General features: G+C 49.8%; 1 protein-coding gene across 1 annotated transcript in view; it reads left to right on the top strand.

Annotated features, from left to right (window-relative positions):
• Positions 1 to 337: 337 nt before the first annotated feature.
• Positions 338 to 22882, top strand: part of TCF4 (transcription factor 4) — a gene marked incomplete at its 3' end in the record, with an annotated part of 37289 nt that continues 14744 nt past the window's right edge. The window contains exons 1-3 of the mRNA XM_084225640.1: positions 338 to 702; positions 1403 to 1494; positions 3125 to 3197. Coding sequence (XP_084081766.1) covers positions 1423 to 1494; positions 3125 to 3197 — 145 coding nt within the window. The 5' untranslated portion in view covers positions 338 to 702; positions 1403 to 1422. The remainder of the gene's footprint in view (positions 703 to 1402; positions 1495 to 3124; positions 3198 to 22882) is intronic.

Consider the following 22882-nt stretch of genomic DNA (forward strand, 5'->3'; position numbering starts at 1 on the left):
TTTTTGATTGAAATTGTCGATCCCGATGTGTTATTTAAAAAAAAAAAAAAAAAAAAAAGGAAAGAAAAGAAAAGAAAGTGCAAGTTCCGGGCTGTGTAAATCTATACATTGTATATACATTGCATAGATACGATGTAACTACACGTGTGGGAGATACACCATGGTGCAGACGCGGGGACTCGCCGCTTTATTTCCTACCGGAAAATGAACTCCGAGGAGTTCTTTTTAGTGGTGTCCGGCCTGCGAGAGGAAAATACGGAATAAAAGTGGCAGAGGGGATGAGGGAAGAAGGAAGGCCGAGGGGAGGGGATGAGGGGGGGGGCTGGCAGCATCCCCAAAAACTTGCGCGTAAATCCAAGGGGCTGCTTCGCAAAGTTTGCAGCGATGCTCTGGGAAAAAATGGGAAAGCTGGGGCGTTGGGATTGAGCCGGGAGGCGGGAGTAAGGCAACCGAAACAAAGCAGGATTATAGATAAAAAAAAATATCAAAAATAAAAAAGACGAAGGCAACGGGTAATCCAAAGGGGAAAAAAAATATTGTTCCTTTCGGCCAAGCGCCCGCGTCACGTGCGTCCGCGGCCCCGTATAAACGCGCTTGGCCATGTGTGTGCGCGAGCCGGGCGAATCCAACGTGGAATCCTTGGAAAAGTGCGGCGGGAGCGGGCGGGAGCCGAGCGCGGAGCTCCATGAGCGGCGGCGGCGGGTACGGAGGCGGCGCCGGGGCACGGCGGGGTCGGGGCCGCTGCGCTGGGCTGGGCTCCGCGCCCCTTCCCTCTTCCCTTCCCTCGCTCGGCTCCCCTCCCCCCGGGCGCTGCCTCCGCACAGGCCCGAGCCGCTCCCGGGTTGTTGTCGGCCTTATCCCCCCCCTTCCTCTCCGCAAATTAGGAATCGGGGCTAATTGTCCCCCGCTGCCCCCCCCGCCCCCGGAACCTGCACTTCGCATCTCGCCGTGGCTTTTTTTTTCCTCCTCGCTCTTTGCCGTTTCTGCCTCCGAACGCTACTTTGCGTGGAAGAAGGAGAAGGGAAAAAGTTGGGAGCGGATGGCTGTAGTTTCTTCTCTGGGATCCTCATTCATTCCTCGCTGAACCTCCTGTTGCATAAATGATGCTCCGGGAGCGAGGCTTTGCCTGTTTTTTTCTCCTCCGGATTTGGGTTTAAGAGTGGATGTTCCCGGGTTTGGCTCGCCTCTTTGGAAATACAATATCGCTTTTTTTTTTTTTTTTTTTTTTCCTCTTGTTGTTGTGTTTTTGGGTGGTGTTTTTTTTTCGCTGCCCCTCCATCTTTTTTTCCCTCCCTTCTTCTTCTCAACCACCCACTCCCCGACCCCCCTTGAAAAAGCAAAATCCGACTGTGTTTCCTGCAAGGCTCGGGATTTCTGATTGCGGTTATTTCCATGTTTCTAGGTTTGTGTGATTTTGCTAAAATGCATCACCAACAGCGAATGGCTGCCTTAGGGACGGACAAAGAACTGAGTGATTTACTGGATTTCAGTGCGGTAAGAAACAACGGTGGAAATTAGCAACAGCTGTAAAAAAAAAAAAAAAATTCTAGCTGCTCTGTTAACCAAAAAAAAAAAAAAAAAAAAAAATCCAGCCAAAAAAAAACCCCTAAAGCAACAAAACCAACCCCAAACTGTGCTCTAAGTACATTGGGCAATTTTTAATCAGCAGCTAGAAGCATGGTAAATATTTTTTTCTCTTAAAAAAAAAAAAAAAAAAATCCAAACTGAGTATTTTTAGCCTTTCTGATTGTGTGTGATGGGAGATGCAGGCGCGTTCGCAGCTTGGTTTCATGTCTCGGACGGCTCAAATCATTCCTGCCGAAAGAAACGCCCCGAAAACTGACCATTTCTCATCATTCCATCGTACCAATATTGCACTTTTATTGTGCTTTCGATTTTCCAGCGTCCTTGGCACACGAACTAATTAATTGCTAATGACTCGCTGATATTCTCCTTTCGGTTCTTCCCTTGTTTCGATTTTGGCACATGGAAAGTGCAAAGAAATCCACGACCGTCTCAGTTTAAAGTTTTCCCTGAAATCTCCTACGGCTTCTGCTGGCATTAAAACTGCTCCAAGCTTCTCCTACCCGCCCTAGGCGGGATTTGGGGGCGATTTTCGAAGGAAAGAGGGATTTTTGTCCCCCTGGGCCGCTTTGGAGGCCGAACGTTGCGCCGGACGCGTGCACTTGTCTAGTTTTGTCAGGCTCCCCCTCCCCCTCCAGCCCCTTCCTTCCTCTCCCCATCCCCTCCCTTCCCCCCAATATGTCAGGAATATCTCTCTATCCACTTAGTTATTTATTTTGGGGAAGAGCTTTTGCTGGGAGAGGCAGGTCTGCTCCTAAAGCCCAGCAAGCCCCCCCCTTTTCCCCTGCGTGCTCCAGGCTGGTGCTGCTGCTCCAGCCTCGGCTTCTGAGGGATGGCTTGGGGAAGTTTGGCCAGGAATCGTAGCCTGCGGCAGCTTCGCAGCCCCCTCTCTGCTTGTCGGTGCACTTTTCCCATTTGTTCCTTGGCTTTTTGCAGGCTCTGACTCAGGGAAGGTGCGTATTATCCACTAGACACGTCGGAGAAGGGAGAAACCAATTAGGGTCGAAATAAATGCTGGGAAGAGAGAGAGGAGCGCGAGAGGGAGGGAGAGGGGGCGAGGAGCGAGCCTGGCTTCCAATTGCTCGGTGGGAGAGACGGAATGAGAATTTAGGGCAGGTGGCACTTTGCATTATTATTATTTGGGTTCCCACATGCCAGGCAAATCCCGGAGCGGGATGGAAATGGACGTCGCTACGTTGATGACCAAGGTTGCGACCCATCCCAACTTTTTCCGCCTTTGTCGGCGGGGAGAGGGGAGCGAGCCCCGCTCCCCAGGCTGGAGGACGCTGCTGGGCACCGGCACGGCTCAAAGGCTCCGGCAAGGGCAGATTGTTTGGGAAGCTAATGAGCCTGATAAAAGCGGGATGCTGGTGGCGAGGGGCGCCGGGGGCTGCCAGGAATCCGGACGCCTTTGCAGGGGCTGTGGGGGCTGACGGTTCGGGGGAGAGAAACTCCTAAGGAATGCGCGAGCAACTTTGGACCGCCAGCGGACTCGGGAATCGCTTGTTTTGCACTAGTAATGCCTCTTTGTTTTTTTTAGATGTTTTCACCTCCCGTGAGCAGCGGCAAAAATGGACCAACTTCCTTGGCAAGTGGACATTTTACTGGCTCAAGTATGTACCGTTTTTTGTTCCATCCGTAGCGAAAACGTTGGGATTTATTTATCCATAGGCATTACCTTTGTTGTGGTGCTTTAATCTCTCGTGGGGAGCAGATTCGTTCGGATTGCAGCGGAATTATTCCTAAGCGCTGGTTATTCTTATTCTGATGTTTATTATTATTATTATTGTTATTTCCACAAGCCTGGGAGGTTTTTAGAGCATCGTCGCACGTTTCTGATTTTTTAAAAACCCCTGGACTTCGCCTCTGTTTAATCATTGCTTAAAATTGTTCTAGTTTTACAGTAGATTTATCTTTTTCTTTTAGTGATTTGAACCCTGGAGAATTTTTTATTTTCAATTCCAAAGCCTCTCTTTGTCTGTCGGGGACGATAGTCAAAACCTCTTGTGTGCAAATTAATTTTGTGCATTAGAATTGAAGCAGAATTGAAGGCTGTTGCTGTTAAATAAATAAAACAAGTACCCGAGAATAAGCACCAGGAAAAAAAAGTCTTTAGGATTAGAGAGGGCCGTTTGCTGATGGAATATTTTTTGGGAATTAAATTATTCAAGTGACTCTCTCTCGCTGCTTAAAGCCAGGGCATTTTGTTTTTAAACGTGAGAGCGTTTTGGATGACTTTCCTAAAATTTAGGTGGCTGATTTGTTCCTCTGGCTGCGGTAGGGCTGATGGGCATCTCCCGCGCTCCCTAAAAACAGGAGTGGGATGACAAAAGCAGTCTCGGAGCTCTCTGCAGCAGACCATGTGTGGACAATTATTGTCTGGCAACTCAAGTTTATAGAGAGGCTTTTATGTGCCTGACAAATGAGAGCTCCCAAAGATCCCTAGCGCGCGTTTCCTTGCTCTGGGATGCGGTTGCTTTTCCGTGCCTCCGTGTCCAGGTAGGCGCTTGCGGTGCTTTCAATTCCCAGACAATCCCACATGCCAGCGCACCGGCCGGCGTGTCGTACCCGGCTCCTGCTCCGCGTGGGCAATTTGGGCAAGGCTTCCCCCAAGTCCACAGAGAAACCCTTCCTTGCAGAGAGTTTTGTACCTGATATTTGCAGGTTTGCTTCCAGACTCCTCTCCTCTTTATTCAGTGTTCTATTAAATGCACCGGGGCATCATTTAGGTTCGTATTTCGGGAGCAGGATTTCGCCTTGGAAGTTTGGGCTGGTTTTCATCAGATCGGTCTCCACCTAAACACTCATTTTGTGCCTTTTATTCTATTTAGGCATCCAAAATAACGACCTGGGTTTGTTTTATCTTCCCAAACTTGCTTATATTGTCAGATAGCAACTTGGAGAATTTTGCTGTTGGGCTGGGCTAACTTTCCAAACACGAGCTATAGGTTTGAATCCCAGTTTTTGTCCTTTTCTGCCATAATTTTTGAAGTGATGAGGCCGGATCTAGAATCTCCACTCTATTTGTTTTCACTGGAGAGGAGCGCGGAGTGGTTGTGCTAGACAAATCAATTTGTCATGCTCAGAGCCCAGTCCATGCAGCAACCACCACTTGGGCTGACAGCAAATGACTCCAGAGTTATATTTAATAATTCCTCCTAAACCTCATCTCCGGAGTCGTTTGGGTCGGGAGGACAAATCGGAGCAGGGAGCGATTAAATTGCGTTTCACCGTCCTGCGAGCTGAAAGAATTTTGACGCATCCTCACGTAGCCAGGAGGATGATTTAATGAGCTGCAGGAAGTTAGGAATAAGGAGATAAAGACCACTTAAAACAACACCTGAACTCTGCCAGGGCCAGAATTCCCAGGGAATTCACCCGTGCCTGCTGCTGGAGGATGAAGGAGAAGCTCGGCGGAGCGGCGGGCGCCGTGCCTTGGTGGTCGCGTGCACAATGGCAGCGAAGGGTGGCTCTGGAAGGGAAAATCGAGGCAATTGCCCACTTGCAGCATCCCTCACTCCCTCATTAGACAGGGAACCTTGCAGCCAGGGCCCCAAAGAGTTGGGGGTTAATTCCACCCGCTGCTCCCGGGCAGAGGGTGGATGCGCGGCCTCAGGATGGGACTTGGTGGCTATTGTTCGTCCAGGCAGGGATGTGAGGAGCTGGGGAATTGGGAAATTGGGATTGGATCTGAGGATACCTGGATGCTGCTCGCCGTGGCAGGATTAAAGGCAGCTCCACGAATAATAGCGGACAGAGTGTGTTATTGTAATTATGCAGATTGCTAACGGGGAATTGCAGTCAGCGGGCTGGATGCTGCTTTTCCTCCTGGAAGTTCTCCCTCTGAAGTTTGAGGTGACCTTTAAATATTCCTCCTTAAAAACAGATCTGTGGAGATTCTCTGCATTAACTTCCCTTACAGAGGGGAGAAAACAGAGATTAAAATAAAAAGCAGGCTCCTCAAAGTAATCCCAAGCAGGGAAGTGAAACTAAGTGGACTTTAGGAAGTGTGGGAATAATTCCTGCTTAAAGTCATCCCCGTGGCTTTTTGCTCAGCTAATCCGTGATGCCGTGTTGTGATTTGCGACGTGCGAGGGAAAAGAAAGTAAAGCCCCGTTCCCTTTGAATCTTGAATTCCACAAACATGGCTTCTCCCCATGTTCCAAAGCGGGGAGGGCTGCGAGGGAGAAAGGAATGTAACCTGAGCTCCAGCCGTGACATTCCCAGGGAGCATTTTTCACATGAAAGGCTTTTGTCAGCCCAGGAAAGGACCAGGAGTTTCTGTTTGATGTTTGCAGGTGTTCGGCACAGGGCACTGAACCAAGGCTGGAGCCTCTGACCTGCACTGGGAGAACTGGGGGAGACTGGAGGGATTGGGAAGCAAACTCCCCTGGAGTTCCCTCCAATTTAGATCCTATTTGGAAAGTGATTTAATAGCTGTTACTTCAATTGAACAATGCACATTCATTGGCCTGAAGTGGGGGGTTGCTTTTTTATTTTTCCTGCTTCGTTTGCCCTTTTTTTAGGACACTTGCCAAACAAAAATTCATTTTCTCACATCTACTAAAATTTTGGGAGGAGTTTGCAATAGCTTCCATAGTAAATTGATCCGAAATTTATCCTCATTTAAGCGTGAGGCACTATAAAACGAAGAGACGGTCGCTGGGGATCGGATTTTGAAGGAGCTTTTTCCCCAAGAATTCCCTGGGTCTGTCACATTTGACATATTTCGGTTTTTTATCCGTTAATCAAAGCCCACATCTTCCTGATTCCGTTCAATTTCTGCTCCTTCTATTTAAAGGCTGGAATTTTACCTCCGTTTGGGAGCATCTGTTCTGGATTGCCCACTCTGTAGCTGTTTGAATAGCGTGTGGGTGGGAGCAGAATCAGAGGAAAGCGGAATTTTTATCATTGGCCATTCCCGTGGCCCAGAAAAAAGGGAAAAATCTCCAATCTTTGCCTGACCAAATCAAGCAAAGTCCCTTTAAAGGATTTAAATCCTCGCTTTTCATTTTGCCATTAGTTTGATTAGGGCTTGGCCTGCATTAGAGCAACAAATTAATACATCTCTAACGAGGGAATCACAAATCCAACACGGTTTAAATTCCTTGGTTTTTTTATTTGGGATGTTCGGTGAGGAAACGATAACGAATGTTGTGGGGTTTTTATAAGTGCAGTCTGGTTTTGGAGTGTGGCCTGGTGGGAAAGCTGCAGGATTTTGTTATTATTGTTTGATCATCAAAAAAAAAATGGAAATAAATCGAGGCTTTCTTGGGAAGATGTTTTGGAGCCGCTCAGGTGAGGCACACCTGGGATGCCGCTGCTCTCAGTAGGAACGGCGTGCGTGCCAGGGAGGATTTGGGAAGCCAGGGCTGTGTTTGGGGGCTTAGCATGCAGAAGAATCAAAAAGATGGAAAACATCCCTAGAAGGGAGATTTTGGAGTAAAGACCCGCTTTTAGAAAGGAAGCGGTGCAGCAGGCCCGGAGCTGCTGCGGTTCCACGGGTGGCTCCAAAGGGGAGCCCCATTTTTTACAGGATATGGCAGAAAAGAGGGAGAAGGATGCTGGAGTTTGGGTGTTGGCTCTGCCTGCATCGTCCCGCTTTGCCAGGCAGAATTCCAGGCCTCAGGAGCCTGCCTGGGTCGTATTCCTGCTCTGCAAAAGCGTCTCCTCGCCTATTTTCCAAGGCTGATGTTTCGTAATTATGATTAAGGAGAAGAGGAATGCTGTTACCTCCCATCCTCGCAGCTATGTTTACTCGGGATCCTCCTCCCCTCCCAGCCCCATCCCAGCCACTTCCGTGGGGGCAGCGAGAGGGATTTGGAAGTGGCCCGTGGAGGATCCTGAGCTCCAGAGCAGAAATCCTGGATCTCGGTGGCGGGAGCGAACGGAGCGTGGCCCGCAAAGGACCCTCCGCCGCCGCCTCGGGTCCCGCAGATATTTCAGTCCGGGAGCCGCCGTGGTAATTAAACAGATCAACCCAACTGGCTCATTCCCCTTGGATAAGGGAGATGGGGATTTTTGAGGTGCTTTTTGTCATCCTCTTTTCCCCTCTACCTTGTCAGGGCTGCGGAATATATTTAATAATTCAGAATTCCCCGTCGCAGCGCCTGAAGCGCCGCGGGCCCGCGCGCAGCCAAATGTCACTCGGTGCGGGGACGCTGTGCCCGCCCTTGCCAAGTTTAGCAGGAACGGGAACCACGATGGCTCACATTATTGAGGGATCTGGGAACAAAGTGTATCTGTTAAACCAGGCAACTTAGGCCTGGCTCGGAGTTCAGTGGGAGTACAAGGCTCGCTCAGGGAAAAAAAAAAAAACATGTGAGGAGGTACAATTTGGCTTCTTCCCGTTGGATTTGTACTCGTGCCACTCCCAAATTCATATGGATTTTTGTCAGAGGTAAAAGTGCCTTGCGCGGCCTGAATTCCCAAGGAAGGCGAAATAGGCGCAAATAATCCTGGCAACGCCAAATTTTTCATCTTTCATTTTTTTTGCTACTGCAAAAGTAAAGTGATTTAATTTTTTTAATCTCCCTCCCATTATTTAAAGAGAATTTGGGCATTATTTGGATATTTTCCTTATGTAGGAAGTCAAAGGATTCAAGCCCCTGCTTTGGGATCCTAGGAATGTTGTGAAGAAGCTGCTTGAAGTTTTTTTAATAGGATCAGCGAATCTCTTTACAGGGAATCACTTAAATAGCACAGGAACAACTAAACAATGCACATACAGAATGGAATTAAGTTATGGAAGTTTATGCTGTTAATTGCTGAAATCTCTCTGGAATCTTGGAGCACTAAAAGCTGTCCTATAAACAGTTTTGCTTTGAGCTTCAAATGATTCCTTTAGCTTTTTTTTTTTTTCCTTCATCTGCTCTGATAAACAAAGTCATTTTGGAAGCTTTACAGCTCAAACATTTACTCCTTGTGGTAAACTTCTTGTAGCTGGAAATTTGGGGCTCTGCAAATCCCAGGAAAAAGGAAGGGCCCCGGTGACCTGTGGTTTTCAGGGGCTGATCCTGCTGGGATTTAAATCAGCTCCGATCAGCCAACGACATCTCTGCAATTTTATAAGGAGCACTTACGGCTTAAAGGTCTTTTCCCAAAATGTTCCCAGATACCAGGGGGGTGGACATCAGGGAGAAAAGCTGGAGGAACCTGGGAATGTTTCCTATGATGTAGCACAGAAAATGAATATACATGTAATAGGATGTGCCATCTGCCAGCGGCTACTCCGTGGAGTTGCTGCTGCACCTCGGCAGCCAGGAGGGATGACAGCGCTTCATCCCGCTCCCCGCAATAATTGAATTTGCCTTTATTTATCGGGAAAAGTCGTCGCCAAATTTCCTCCCGCACCTGATGCCGCCCCTCGGTCGGTGGCATCGAGATGTGGAGGGGCCTGCACTGAATTTTTGCTTGTCTGGGTGGTGTCCTGTGCCCAAAATTCGGCTCTCTGTCCTTTCGAGGTTTCCAGCCTGGAAATTCGGGCACAAATTTTCATCTCAGAGCTGTTTTGCAGGGAAAACTTCCTGGCAAAGCAGAGGGGTTGGAATGCCCAAATTCTTAATTAATTGTTAATTTTTTTTTTAAAGGCTGCTGTGGAATTTCTTTTCCTAGCAAAACTCTATTAGGAAAAGCCTGGAGAGAGGTTGGACTGTCTGTTCCTTCCTCCAAGGTAAATGCTAGGCAGCTGAGCTCCATCCATGGATGGAAAAATGGGATCATTCGGGTGGATTTTGGGCGCGTCGTCTGTGCCAGAGCTTTGTGGCAGTCGCCATATCTTTCAAGACTACTCCTGGTAGTAATGGCGGTAGTAGCCGCGTCCCATTGTTGTCTGTGCGGGTGCGCATCCGGTTTGGAACTGGGATCCACAGCCCGGCCTTGGCTCTCAGGATCTGGTTCTCTCCCGCGTCCTTTACTCGGGGTTTACTCGGCCGTGCCAGCTCCGTGGCACGGCGGCGACCCTGGCGCGGAGGCGCAGCGGGAGCAGAGGAGCCAGGCTCCCGGGAGAGGGGAAGCGGCGACGGCAGGTGCCACGCAGGATGCAGGCGGCGTTCCTGGCAGGATTCCCGGCGGCTCCGGCCTTCCTGCCTTGTGCCCGGCTTCCCGATGCAGGGCAGGGCGGCGCCGGGTGCGCGCGGCACCCCGGGCTGGGGAACGGGGGGAAAGGACGGGCTCCTTCTTTGTCACGACACCCCGCTTTGTCATACGTGGCAATCTGCCATGTCACACGCGTGCAGGCCTCTGCTTTATGCTCTGTGTGTGCGGCACGCTGCTTTGTCATGGGTGTGTGTGTGTGTGTGTGTGTGCGGTCCCCTTAGACACATGGATGTGCCTGTACAGACACCTGCTTTGTCACACGTGTACATCCCTTTGTCATGTGTGCGTGTCACCTGCTCCATCCTATATGTGCGTGTATATACTGCACACTATGTGTGTATCCTCCATGCTATGTGTGTGTGTGTGTGTATTGTGTGTGTGTGTGTATCCTCCATGCTATATGTGTGTGTGTGTGTGTGTGTGTATCCTCCATGCTATATGTGTGTGTGTGTGTGTGTGTGTATCCTCCATGCTATATGTGTGTGTGTGTATCCTCCGTGCTATATGTGTGTGTGTGTGTATCCTCCATGCTATATGTGTGTGTGTGTGTGTATCGTGTGTGTGTGCGTATCCTCCATGCTATATGTGTGCGTGTATCCTCCATCCTATATGTGTGTGTGTGTATCCTCCATGCTATATGTGTGTGTGTGTATCCTCCATGCTATATGTGTGTGTATCCTCCATGCTATATATGTGTGTGTATCCTCCATGCTATATGTGTGTGTGTATCCTCCATGCTATATGTGTGTGTATCCTCCATTCTATATGTGTGTGTATCCTCCATGCTATGTGTGTGTGTGTATCCTCCATTCTATACGTGTGTGTGTATCCTCCATGCTATATGTGTGTGTATCCTCCATGCTATATGTGTGTGTGTGTGTGTATCCTCCATTCTATACGTGTGTGTGTATCCTCCATGCTATATGTGTGTGTATCCTCCATTCTATACGTGTGTGTGTGTATCCTCCATGCCATATGTGTGTGTGTGTGTATTCTCCACCCTACATATATATATGTGTGTATCCTCCATGCCATATGTGTGTGTGTGTATCCTCCATTCTATACGTGTGTGTGTGTATCCTCCATGCTATATGTGTATGTGCATCCTCCATGCTATATGTGTGTGTGAATCCCCCATGCTATATGTGTGTGTGCATCCTCCATCCTATATGTGTGTGTGAATCCTCCATGCTATATGTGTGTGTGCATCCTCCATGCTATATGTGTGTATATCCTCCATGCTATATGTGTGTGTGTGTGTATCCTCCATGCTATATATGTGTGTGTATCCTCCATGCTATACGGGTGTGTGTGTATCCTCCATGCTATATATGTGTGTGTATCCTCCATGCTATACGTGTGTGTGTATCCTCCACCCTATATATGTGTGTGTATCCTCCATGCTATATGTGTGTGTGTGTGTATCCTCCATGCCATATGTGTGTGTGTGTATCCTCCATGCTATATGTGTGTGTGTATCCTCCATGCTATATGTGTGTATGTGTATATCCTCCATGCTATATGTGTGTGTGTGTGTATCCTCCATGCTATATGTGTGTGTGTATCCTCCATGCTATATGTGTGTGTGTATCCTCCATGCTATATATCTGTGTGTGTGTATCCTCCATGCTATATATCTGTGTGTGTGTATCCTCCATGCTATATATCTGTGTGTGTGTATCCTCCATGCTATATGTGTGTGTGTGTGTATCCTCCATGCTATATGTGTGTGTGTATCCTCCATGCTATATGTGTGTGTGTATCCTCCATGCTATATATCTGTGTGTGTGTATCCTCCATGCTATATATCTGTGTGTGTGTATCCTCCATGCTATATATCTGTGTGTGTGTATCCTCCATGCTATATGTGTGTGTGTGTGTATCCTCCATGCTATATGTGTGTGTGTGTATCCTCCATGCTATATGTGTGCGTGTATCCTCCATGCTATATATCTATGTGTGCGTGTATCCTCCATGCTATATATCTGTGTGTGTGTATCCTCCACCCTTTACATGTGTGTATCCTCCATGCTATACATGGATCCCAGCCAAGTGTCTGTTCAAACCCAACCCAAACCCTGTGGGCCATCACGGACGCAGAGATCAGCATTTCTGCCGCTCCGCAATTGGCAAAACGCAGAAATGCCCGAGTTCATTCTTAGCCAGGGATGTAATCCCTAAGAAAACAGGGATTGGGTTCTTTTTGTGCTGTTGCATCTAAAAATCAGCCTGACTCCTGGTGCTGTTTTCCTGCCCGCGTTGCTCCTGGAAATTTGGGATTGTGGGGTTAACGTGCCGTTCCGTTGCCTGTACGTTTAAATGCGCTCAACCTATTTGATAAATAACCGCTCCCAAGCTTTGGTGATATTAAATCCAGCTAAATAAGATTCCCCATGGAATATCAAGACTCTAATTGAATCTCAGGGGTTCTGGGCCCGTTCACAAACAGCCTTTGAGTTGTTTTTGTTCCTGACGTCAGCCCAAGGCTTGATTGAATTATGGCCTTGGACTGCGGGAGCACCTGCCAGGGCCACTGCGCTGAAGAGTCCGGCAGCATTTCCAGGACAAACCTCGGCGGGAAGTTTGTGGCTGGAATACAAACTTCCAACCGGGGAGCAAAGCTGGCAAACCCAAATCAATTCCCTGCGCTCTCCTCTTCCCTCCGATGCTGCCCCTGATTGAGGGGATCTGACGGAGGAGAGGCTGAAATATTGGGATCTAATGAAATGACACAGAGCAGACTCGTTTCTTTGGGATTTCAGGAACAAAGACAGGCAGGGAAGAGGCTGGGGCAGAGCCAGGCGCTGTAATTCCGGTGCCATGGGGCTGTTTGGGTGGACTTTGGGAATGCCTGTGAGCACGCTCCGTCTCTGCTGACACTTCCATAGGGCACAACCTAGTTTTCCTAAGGGACGAGTGGCAGCAGGTATTTTGGGAGAGGCCTGACAAGGCAGACCCAACATCAGAGATGGACAACAGCAGCGTGTCCTGGGTTCATGCACAGGAGCATCCCTCCTGCTTTTCCCAGATTAGCTGTTTTCCTTGGATTGTGCACAAAATGATGTGTTAGGGCCCGAGCAGAGCCCAGCCCATTCTTTATTCAGCGGGCTCGGAGTTGTCAGCAAGCGCCGCTTCACTTGGGTTTTCTGTCCTAATCCCTTTGTTGATTTTATACTCTTTGGAAACATCCACTTACTTAGGAAATCCTGGGTCTTGTTGGATAAACAGAGGAAAATTCCCATTCCTAAAATTAGCTCTTTTGTGTAAACACCACAAATTAGAGCATTAATTTATGAACCAGCACATTACCGAATGGACGTCGGGCTTTTCCCTCTCCTGAGGTCCGCATTTATATTCCATACATTTTTTTGGTCATATTTCTACAGCATATATTTTTTTTGTTTCTATTCCATCTATTTCCCCCATTTTTCCTCCACGGATTCATTTCTCCACGCTGGAATCTCTGCCTTATGGAAGCCACGGTAATTAGCGGCGGCGCGGCGCCGGCGTTCGCTCGGTGCCGGCGCGGAGCTCTGCCCAAGAGCTGCGGTCACGCTGCCCGTGCCTGGAGTGCACGGCAAAATCTGGCAACGTGCTGCTCTCCAATGAGGAAGTTCACCTGGAAGGATCCCCAGGATGGGAGCAGAAAGGCAGAGCTTGGCTTTTATCCGCTCGCCGGCTCCGTCGCGCGCCGCCGCTGCCGCGCCTCGCGCAGGTGCTGCTTCCCTGGCGGGGACCTCTAACCACAGAATGGTTGGCATTAAATTGTCCTTTTCATTTTCACCCACAGCAGAATTTATCAAAGTGAAAATCAATTTCTAGATAATGTATACAAAGCGACTCGTTTAGGATGGGAAAAGCCCTTCATTAGCTGAGCGCTGCTGCGGGCTTTTGGGGGCAAAACTGGGGACAAAACGGAGGCTTTTTGCAGCACAAAGCCAGAGTTGAAAGCTCTGCCATGGCTTTGTCAGTGTGGTGTAGGGCATTGGTGAAGCACATTCCAAAACCAAGGATACTCCCGTGTGTGCTTGCCTGGATGGCACTTAGGCAACAGCCTTTTAATTTCAACCTTCTTTTGTCTTGTCTAAGGTGCAGAAAAAGTTTGTTTTTAACATTTAGGAGGGGATGGAGGAAGTGAAACCCCTGTAAGCCAAAACTGAGCAGATAAAGTAATTTTTATTTGCATTTTTCCGCTCCCGGAATCCCCCTCCCTGCAAGGGCTTGTAGCCATCAAACCCCAGTATCTGACTAGAAAGGGAGGATGAGTTCTATAAAATATTATATTGAAACTTTAAATAGAGATAAAACTGGTTTCTAGCATCTTTTGAAGTGTAAAATAATTCCTGCGGCTCTCGGGCACAATTGTGATGTTGATAAACAGGGCAGGTCCTAATGGTGAGTTGTTCTTTCTTTAATCCAAAAGAGCAGGAGCTTAAATAGAAAGTGCAGGATTATAAAAGAAGCAGCTTTATTCCTTTTTATTTTTTAGAAGAGAAAGTTGTTTCCTCTTAGTCAGCTCAGCGCCGGAAAAATCAGCGCCCGCGATGGTGTCCAGAGGGGTGGGATGGAGCCCTCCCAGGGAACGCTGAAGGCGTGAAGTGATCGCTGGAATCACTTTGGAATTTTATTAAGAATATTTACAAGGGTGTTTTGCTGGTTTAAACCCCCTTGCCTCGCCTGTTGCTGTCGGCAAGAGCTGCCTCAGGAGGGAATTGCAATAATCTGTCGAGCAGACTCCCCATTTGCTCAGAATTCGGTTGGAAAAGGGCAAAAAAAAAAAAAAAAAAGCTGAATAAGGCCAGGAGAGGATTGAAAGCTTGGAGCTGCCAGTGAAGGCAGGGATTGGAGGCACAGCATTGTTCCCGCTCCTGGCCGCCGTGCCGGGAGCCAGGGAAGGAAGGGAAGGAAGGGAAGGGAAGGGAAGGGAAGGGAGGCCGGGCTGCTGGCTCGTGTCACAGATGGCACCCATCTCCCTAGCGCCACTTGGATCAAACGGCGGCGTCTGAATCGAGCGGAAGCATCGAGGTGCCTCCCTGCAGATAAGGCAGCTTTATCTCCCTTGAAGATAAGGGTTTAAGGTGCCTCTTTCAAGGGATCCGCCTTCATCCCGCTTGTACGGGCGGCTCGGCGAGCGCGGCCCTGCTTCGAGGTGCTGGAGTCAAACGGGGCCGATCCCATCCCCTGAAATCCCCATTCTGTGCAAGTCCCTGTTGGTTTTTAGACCCTCAAACTCTTGTGGTGTCTCTGAAGAATGAGGAGCCCACCTGATACAGGTGGTGTTTTCCTTTCTAATTTATGGATTTCTTACATTTATCCCATTTCTTAAAGACCGCCACTGCGCTCGGTGTTGTGCTTTTCCGAGGGTTAATTGGTTCCAGTTGCAGAGTTAATTGATTTCTCTTGGCTCCCAAGGAGGAGATGTGAAATGGAGCCTCTTCCGAGGGTGACACTTCCCGGGAGAGGCAAACACCTCCTCTCCCCTTCCTGCGAGGTACAATTCTCCTTTGCGCCTAAAGAGAGGGAGTATTTGCCTCCTCACCCTTTCATCTCAAGCTAGAAAATTCCTTCCAAGTGCCAGGGAGTCTCTGCACTCCTCAACATCCCCAGCATTAGCAGCTTTGCATTTGCTTCCAAGGCAGTGACTAATAGCAACAGATTCCAACTCGTTATTCCGACACTTTTGACTCAGTCCCGAATTCGCCTTCCATCCACCAGCTATTCCGCTCTCCCAAAAATCATTGTGACAGCTTCTTTTTCCAGCTTGAAAAGGAATCCTGGGAAAACTTTTCATTTACTGGTGGTTCTGTATGGAATTATTCAAAATTTGGGCAGCTCGCTGCCTGATCCTGCATTTAGGAATTTTCTGGAATTCTGACAAAGCTATTTCTCTTTGTCGTTAGAGGCAGCTACGGGAAAGATAACGTGGAAATTGCAATGTAGGCACTGCAGCTTGGGAACCTTGACTTTGTTGTCCTTGGAATGGTTTGGGTTGGGAAGCACTTGACCACTCGCCTTGTTCCAACCCTGCAGGGAACCTTCTAGAAACCCAGGTTGTTGTCAGTGCTCCAGCTCACAGGTACTTGTGCAGGCACTTCCTCCCATCCTCCCCTTTGAGAAAATGAAAGCTCCCGTTTCCCGGTCGCTTCCTGGGCTGAAGCCTCCTTGAAACACACACACGCCATCATTTATTTGGCTCATTCAATGCTGCTGTTCCATTCACCTCCAGCATGGATGAGGGAGAGGGGAAGGATGAATATGGATGAATGGATGAGGAGAAGGGTTGGGAACGGTTTCAGCGATTCTCCGGTTCCGTTCATCAGGCTCCACGGAAAGCTGGAGAGCTCAGTCCCGCGCTTTGAATCACCGAGTGCACTCGAGGCGCTCATCCCCACGCAGGGAATGCTCCTGCTGACTTCCCTAGGAGGAGCTTTTTCCTGGGAAGGGTCAGGAACTGGCAGGAGCTGCCAAGGATGTGGCACTTTGGACTCCATGACCCCATGACCTCAGTGATCCACTCAGGAATAGGTGAGCTAGGAAAAGAAAGGCTCTGCTTTGTTATTTATTTATTTAAGTTTGCCCAGAAGAATCACTTTTTCTCCTCTTCCCCTTTGGATATCTGCAGGGACTGATATCCTTCCAGCATTTTGAAGTGGTTTCAAAATGGTTTTCTCCATCAAGGGTTATGTACTGGCAGGGCTGCCTGGAGTATCCAAGGATGTGGCACTCTGCTCTCCACGATCTTGTGGGGTTTATCCAACCTCAGTGATCCACTCAGGAATAGGTGAGCCAGGAAAAGAAAGGCTCTGCTTCGTTATTTCTTTATTTAAACTTGCCCAGAAGAATCACTTTTTCTCCTCTTCCCCTTTGCAGGGACTGATAAGTTGGTTCCTTCCAGCATTTTGAAGTGATTTCAAAATGGTTTTCTCCATCAAGGGTCATGTACTGGCAGGGCTGCCTGGAGTATCCAAGGATGTGGCACTCCGCTCTCCATGATCTTGTGGGGCTTGTCCAACCTCAGTGATCCACTCAGGAATAGGTGAGCTAGGAAAAGAAAGGCTCTGCTTCTTTATTTATTTAAGCTTGCCCAGAAGAATCACTTTTCCTCCTCTTCCCCTTTGCACGGACTGATAAGTTGGTTCCTTCCAGCATTTTGAAGTGATTTCAAAATGGTTTTCTCCATCAAAGGTCAGGTACTGGCAGGGCTGCCTGGAGTATCCAAGGATGTTGCACTGTGCTCTCCATGATCTTGTGGGGTTTGTCCAACCTCAGTGATCCACTCAGGAATTGGTGAGCTAGGAAAAGAAAGGCTCTGCTTCGTTATTTATTTAAGCTTGCCTAGAAGAATCACTTTTTCGCCTCTTCCCCTTTGCAGGGACTGATAAGTTGGTTCCTTCCACAATTTGAAGTGATTTCAATCTGGTTTTCTCCATCAATTTGTAAGGATGTGGTAAACATTTTTCCCTTTAAAAAAAAAAATTCCCTGCCATCCTTCTCACCAGTGCATGTTCCTCATTTCCTTGGCCTACTGTTAAATATAAACATCTTTAAAAAAAACCAGGGATATATTCCCACACACCACATTATCCCGATCCGGCGTAAGCATCTGCGCTTGTAAGTGCACTTCATTTCACCTAATTAAGTTATTTAGTCATTTACACATTAGCGATGTACTACAGATTCCACTCTGACAGGAGCGTGTGTAATTACACCCCGCATCCTCCCTCTCCGTGTGGGGCAGCGTGCTGCTGACCCCAGAGCCCAGGGGCACACAGGGCTGGGTCAGGCTGGTGAGGAGGGTCCTTCACCTCACAGAGGAGCTCTAAAGGCCGAGGGCAGTTCCCTAATTGCTGAGATTAACGAAGGCACGGCTCTACTTCCTGCATTTCCTGATGGAAACCCATCTTCCAACGGTTTGGTGTCCATCCATTGCTTCCTTCCACCGTCACAGCCCCTCCTCGGTGCTGGTGGATTCTTCCCTGCAGGTCCCCGGGACCTCTCGCCGCTCCAAAGTCTCTTTTCCCACTCTGGTGCTCAAAGAAGCAATCAGAGTTCTGGGTCTTATTGTTCTTTATTGATAAAATTTGGTGTGTTCAGCCCAGGACGCTCTGCCTGCCCCCGGGGCGATGTTAATTAAATTAGTCTCGTTACTAAAAACTACAATGTTCACAATTATTTTCCAATACCTATCATCTATGTCAGACAGGGAGCTTCTACTCTAAACCTAAAAGTGCCAAACATCACAGCAGAAGAAGAAGGAGAAATGCAGGACACACCCAGATCTCTCCATCTGGATGTCCATTCTAGAAACCCCAAAATCTAATTTTTCACCCCGTGCTAAATTCACCATCATTCTATTGAATTTGTCCATCTTCCATCGAAGGTTGGTAGCTCTCTCCACGGGCCATCATCCAAACCACAGGCATTTTGGGCTCTGAGAGCCCTGGCAGGGGTCCTGACAGGTGCCCAGAGAAGGATCCCTGGATCCCTGGCAGCACCCCGGGATAACGGGAGGCGTCACATTATAATGGCAGGGGTGGCACCGAACGGCCTTTAAGGTCCTGTCGACCCAAACCATTCCATGAATCCCACCAAAAATGAATCCCAGGGCTGTGCCAGAACAAGGATCTGTCCCATGAGCTCCTGACACGCTGAATTCCACGCGTGTTCAGCGCTGGGAGCCGGCTGAGAGCAGCCGAAATTCCGTGGATGGGAGCCAGGCTCGCGCTCGTGCAGCTCCAGCTCGATGTGCAAAGTCAGCGCTATTTAAAGCTCTCGGATGGCAGAGGAAACACCTCTAACCTTCCAATGTGGCAATGAGATGGCAACCTACTTCTGGAGCTTCCCCAGGTTTTTCCATTTGCTTCCATCAGGGAAACTTCTCCGGGGACTGAAATAGCGCAGACGTTGGATGTTGTCACTTTGCTTCAAAGAGACGCCGGCGATGACATCTTAGAGCATCACACGAGAGGCATGGACTGAAGGTGTTCCCTGCTTTCATTCCTCTCCTTCCTCAGCATGGAAATTCTAGATCTGGGTTCAATTCCCACTTTCCTTGGGCTGGGGGAGCTCTGAGAGGGCTGGAGAGGAGCACGACAAGGGGGAATGGCTTCCTTCTATCAGAGGGACAGATGGGATATTGGGAAGGAATTAGGGAGTGCCTGAAGGATGGAGGGACAGCACTCAGGGAATGCCTACCACTGCCACAGGGGATATTGGCAAGGAATTCCTGGCTGAGAGTGTCCAAAACCAGGGCTTGGTTTCACCTGGAATGGTGAAAGTTATCCCTGGATCACATAAAAAAAACTGTGGGTGGATGTGGAAATAACGGGAGCAGTAAGAAGGATAAAAGCAGGAGCTCGTTTGAGATTTTGTATTGTTTGTTTGAACTCCAAACGCGAGGACCAACTTTGTCAGTTTCTTGTCACACTATCCAAAGGGAAATAATCCCCGATGGAAAACCAGAGAGCCTAAATAGATCTCTTTGGTCTCACAGGCAGCCCATTAATTTGCTCAAATTAAATATTATCTTTAAATATTGCAAGGTTAAATGTCCACTGATAATGGATTTAGACGGCCATTAAGGTCTAATTGCTCCCTAATGGAGTTGGCCAAAGACATTTATTGGATAGAACTTCATGAAAAGGGACTAAAAGCACCAGGAGGGTTTTTTTCCACTGCTCTTTTTTCATATCCATGTAAGAGATTAAATTCCATTTTCATTTAATGCTGTGGGACCTGGTCTGGAGAATCACAGAATCCCAGAATCGCTGAGGTTGGAAAAGACCTCCAAGTTCACTGAGTCCAACCTGTGATCAGGATTCTCAACCAGGAAGAGATTCCAGAGTGGCTGGAACAAACTGGGAGGATGATCCCAGCTGGTTCAGACCTTCCTCCACCCCACAGCTCCTGGGCAGCCAGGTGAAGCCACTGAGGGATGGGAAGCACCAGGACGGCCTCAAGCAGCGCCAGGGGAGGGTCAGGTTGGATATCAGGAGGAATTTCCCATTCCATGGAAGTTTCCTGCTGTTTGCAGCCATCTTGCAGGGAGTTTTTTTATGGCAGGAAGGAGATAAATATCCATATTTTCTTGGATAGTGCCTCATGTTTCAAGCCTGGAAGGACCTTTATAGTGAGGAGATGTTATCCTGTAAATGGGATGTTTATCTTTTCCAGCAATGTTTAATGAGATCCTATCAAGGAAAAGACTTCCTTAAAAGAAAGGAAAATGCTGCTCTCCCTGTCACAGTTTTATATCAGCAATTAAAACATCTCTGGGACACGCTCCTGTTCGGCTTTTGCCTTCTCCATGCAATTCGTGTCATGGCAATAATGAATTTTGGTTCCTTGTCCCTGCTCTGAAAGCAAACAAGAACCAGGGATTTGGAATTCATTTAGAAGATGTATTTCAGAAAAATTTGGCCTTTATTTTCCTGATTTTCCCTAAAGTGCAGTGACAGGATGTGCTGAGGATGTGCTGGCGACCCTCCGGACCAGGCACTCCGTGTGTTTGAATTCCTGCTGCTTTCATTCCAAACCTTTGGCTTCATTTCCGCTCAGTTTGTGCAATCTGATGTTTTTAAGGATAAAACCTGGCTTTGATGTTAACCTGGTGTTAAAAAGGAGGAGTTTTTAGTGAATTTTTGGGGTGTGTGGGATCTCACAGATTTGTGTGGAACCATCAAACCTGTGTGGCCACACCGAGACCCTTGGCTTCCCCTGAGATGCCGAAGATTTCCTGTTCAGTAGATTCAGAATGCATGAGACACATTGGGAAAATTAATTAACTATTAATTAATCCTTCCCCATTCTTGCCATATTTGATGGCTTTACCTTATCCACGGAATGCTATTTTTGTGCTTTATGATTGGCTTGATGAGGCAAGGAAGGAAAACAGACTGGGGGGGGGAAAAACAAAAAAAATAAAAATCAAAAAAAATGGATAGACCTCTGAAAAGGGATTTCTTTTGAAATCAAGGGATGGGTTGGTTTGTGAGTGTTTTTACCTCCTTCCTTTGTGGATGATGCGGTTTGGGGATATTCCCAGTGTGCGGCAGGGCGAAGGAAACCCGTCCTTTCCAAACTCTGCCCCGGTGCCACGGAGCAAAGAGGAAATCCTTGTTGTTCACAAACCCCCGCTTTGCCTTTGTGCCACTGACTTCCAAAGTTTGACAATGCAGAAATCGAAAGAGGGAAGCGAAATCTTCTCGGTTTTTCCATTTTCCGTTTCCCTTTTTTAAGCGTTTCCCGGGAATCCGCGACGGTTCTTTTATACCACGGATCGAGTTGGATCCCAGAAAAACGGGGGCTTTTGATTTATTTCTTTGGAAAATCGGTGCCAGGGTGGGCTGGTTCTGAACTCCAACCTCCTCGTGAGGGGAGCAGAGGAGAAACAAAGAGGAGAATCCTTCCCCAGGAGCTTCAAACGGGAATCTAAAGCAAGGCAGAACAGATGGATGGACAGATTGGGGAGCCCGGGAAAACAAAGAGCCGGTATTGTTGGGCACGAATCGCTGCGCTCGCCTCATCCCGGCAGCTCACCCGAGCTGGGCTGGCAGTGCCCGTGGCTCTGGGAGCGGGCACGGCTCACCCAGACCCAGGGCTGGCACTGGGACACAGGCACGGCTCACCCGAGCTGGGCTGGCAGTGCCCGTGGCTCTGGGAGCGGGCACGGCTCACCCGAGCTGGGCTGGCAGTGCCCGTGGCTCTGGGAGCGGGCACGGCTCACCCAGACCCAGGGCTGGCACTGGGACACGGGCACAGCTCACCCAGACCCAGGGCTGGCACTGGGACACGGGCACAGCTCACCCGAGCTGGGCTGGCAGTGCCCGTGGCTCTGGGAGTGGGCACGGCTCACCCAGACCCAGGGCTGGCACTGGGACACAGGCACAGCTCACCCAGATTGGGGCTGGCAGTGCCCGTGGCTCTGGGAGCGGGCACGGCTCACCCAGACACGGGGCTGGGACATGGGCACGGCTCACCCGAGCTGGGCTGGCAGTGCCCGTGGCTCTGGGAGCGGGCACGGCTCACCCGAGCTGGGCTGGCAGTGCCCGTGGCTCTGGGAGCGGGCACGGCTCACCCAGATTGGGGCTGGCAGTGCCCGTGGCTCTGGGAGCAGGCACGGCTCACCCAGACTGGGCTGGCACTGGGACATGGGCACAGCTCACCCGACCCAGGGCTGGCACTGTGACCGGGCACAGCTCACCCGACCCGGGGCTGGCACTGGGACACGGGTACAGCTCACCTGACCTGGGGATGGCTCTGGGACATGGGTACAGCTCACCCGACCCAGGGCTGGCACTGGGATACGGGCACAGCTCACCTGACTCGAGGCTGGCACTGGGACACAGGCACAGCTCACCCGACGCGGGGCTGGCGCTGGGACACGGGCACAGCTCACCCGACCCAGGGCTGGCACTGTGACCGGGCACAGCTCACCCGACCCGGGGCTGGCACTGGGACCGGGCACAGCTCGCCTCACCCAACCAGGGCTGGGACACGGGCACAGCTCACCCAGACTGGGGCTGGCACTGTGACACGGGCACAGCTCACCTGACCTGGGGCTGGCACTGGGACACGGGCACAGCTCACCCAGACTGGGGCTGGCACTGTGACCGGGCACAGCTCACCCGACCCAGGGCTGCGACATGGGCACAGCTCACCTGACTCGAGGCTGGCACTTGGACATGGGCACAGCTCACCCAGACTGGGGCTGGCACCTGGACACGGGCACAGCTCACCCGACCCAGGCTGGGACACGGGCACAGCTCACCCAGACTGGGGCTGGCACTGGGACATGGGCACAGCTCACCCAGACTGGGGTTGGCACTGTGACCGGGCACAGCTCACCCAACCCGGGGCTGGCACTTGGACATGGGCACAGCTCAGCCGACCCAGGGCTGGGACATGGGCACAGCTCACCCAGACTGGGGCTGGCACTGTGACTGGGCACAGCTCACCCAGACTGGAGCTGGCACTGTGACATGGGCACAGCTCACCCAGACTGGGGCTGGCACTGTGAGTGGGCACAGCTCACCCAACCAAGGCTGCCATAACCACGGCTCTGGCACGCTGGCACGCAGGGAGGGATCATGGGCACCGCTGGCTTTGGAGCTGGCAGAGGCTGGAGACGCCGAGGATTTGGGGCAGAGGTGGTACACAGGAAAGGAGGAGCGTGGATGGCATGGCTGGGTGGCATCGCAGG

Source organism: Fringilla coelebs (genome assembly GCF_963513975.1).
Source record: "Fringilla coelebs genome assembly, chromosome: Z".
In the NCBI taxonomy this organism is placed as follows: Eukaryota; Metazoa; Chordata; class Aves; order Passeriformes; family Fringillidae; genus Fringilla; species Fringilla coelebs.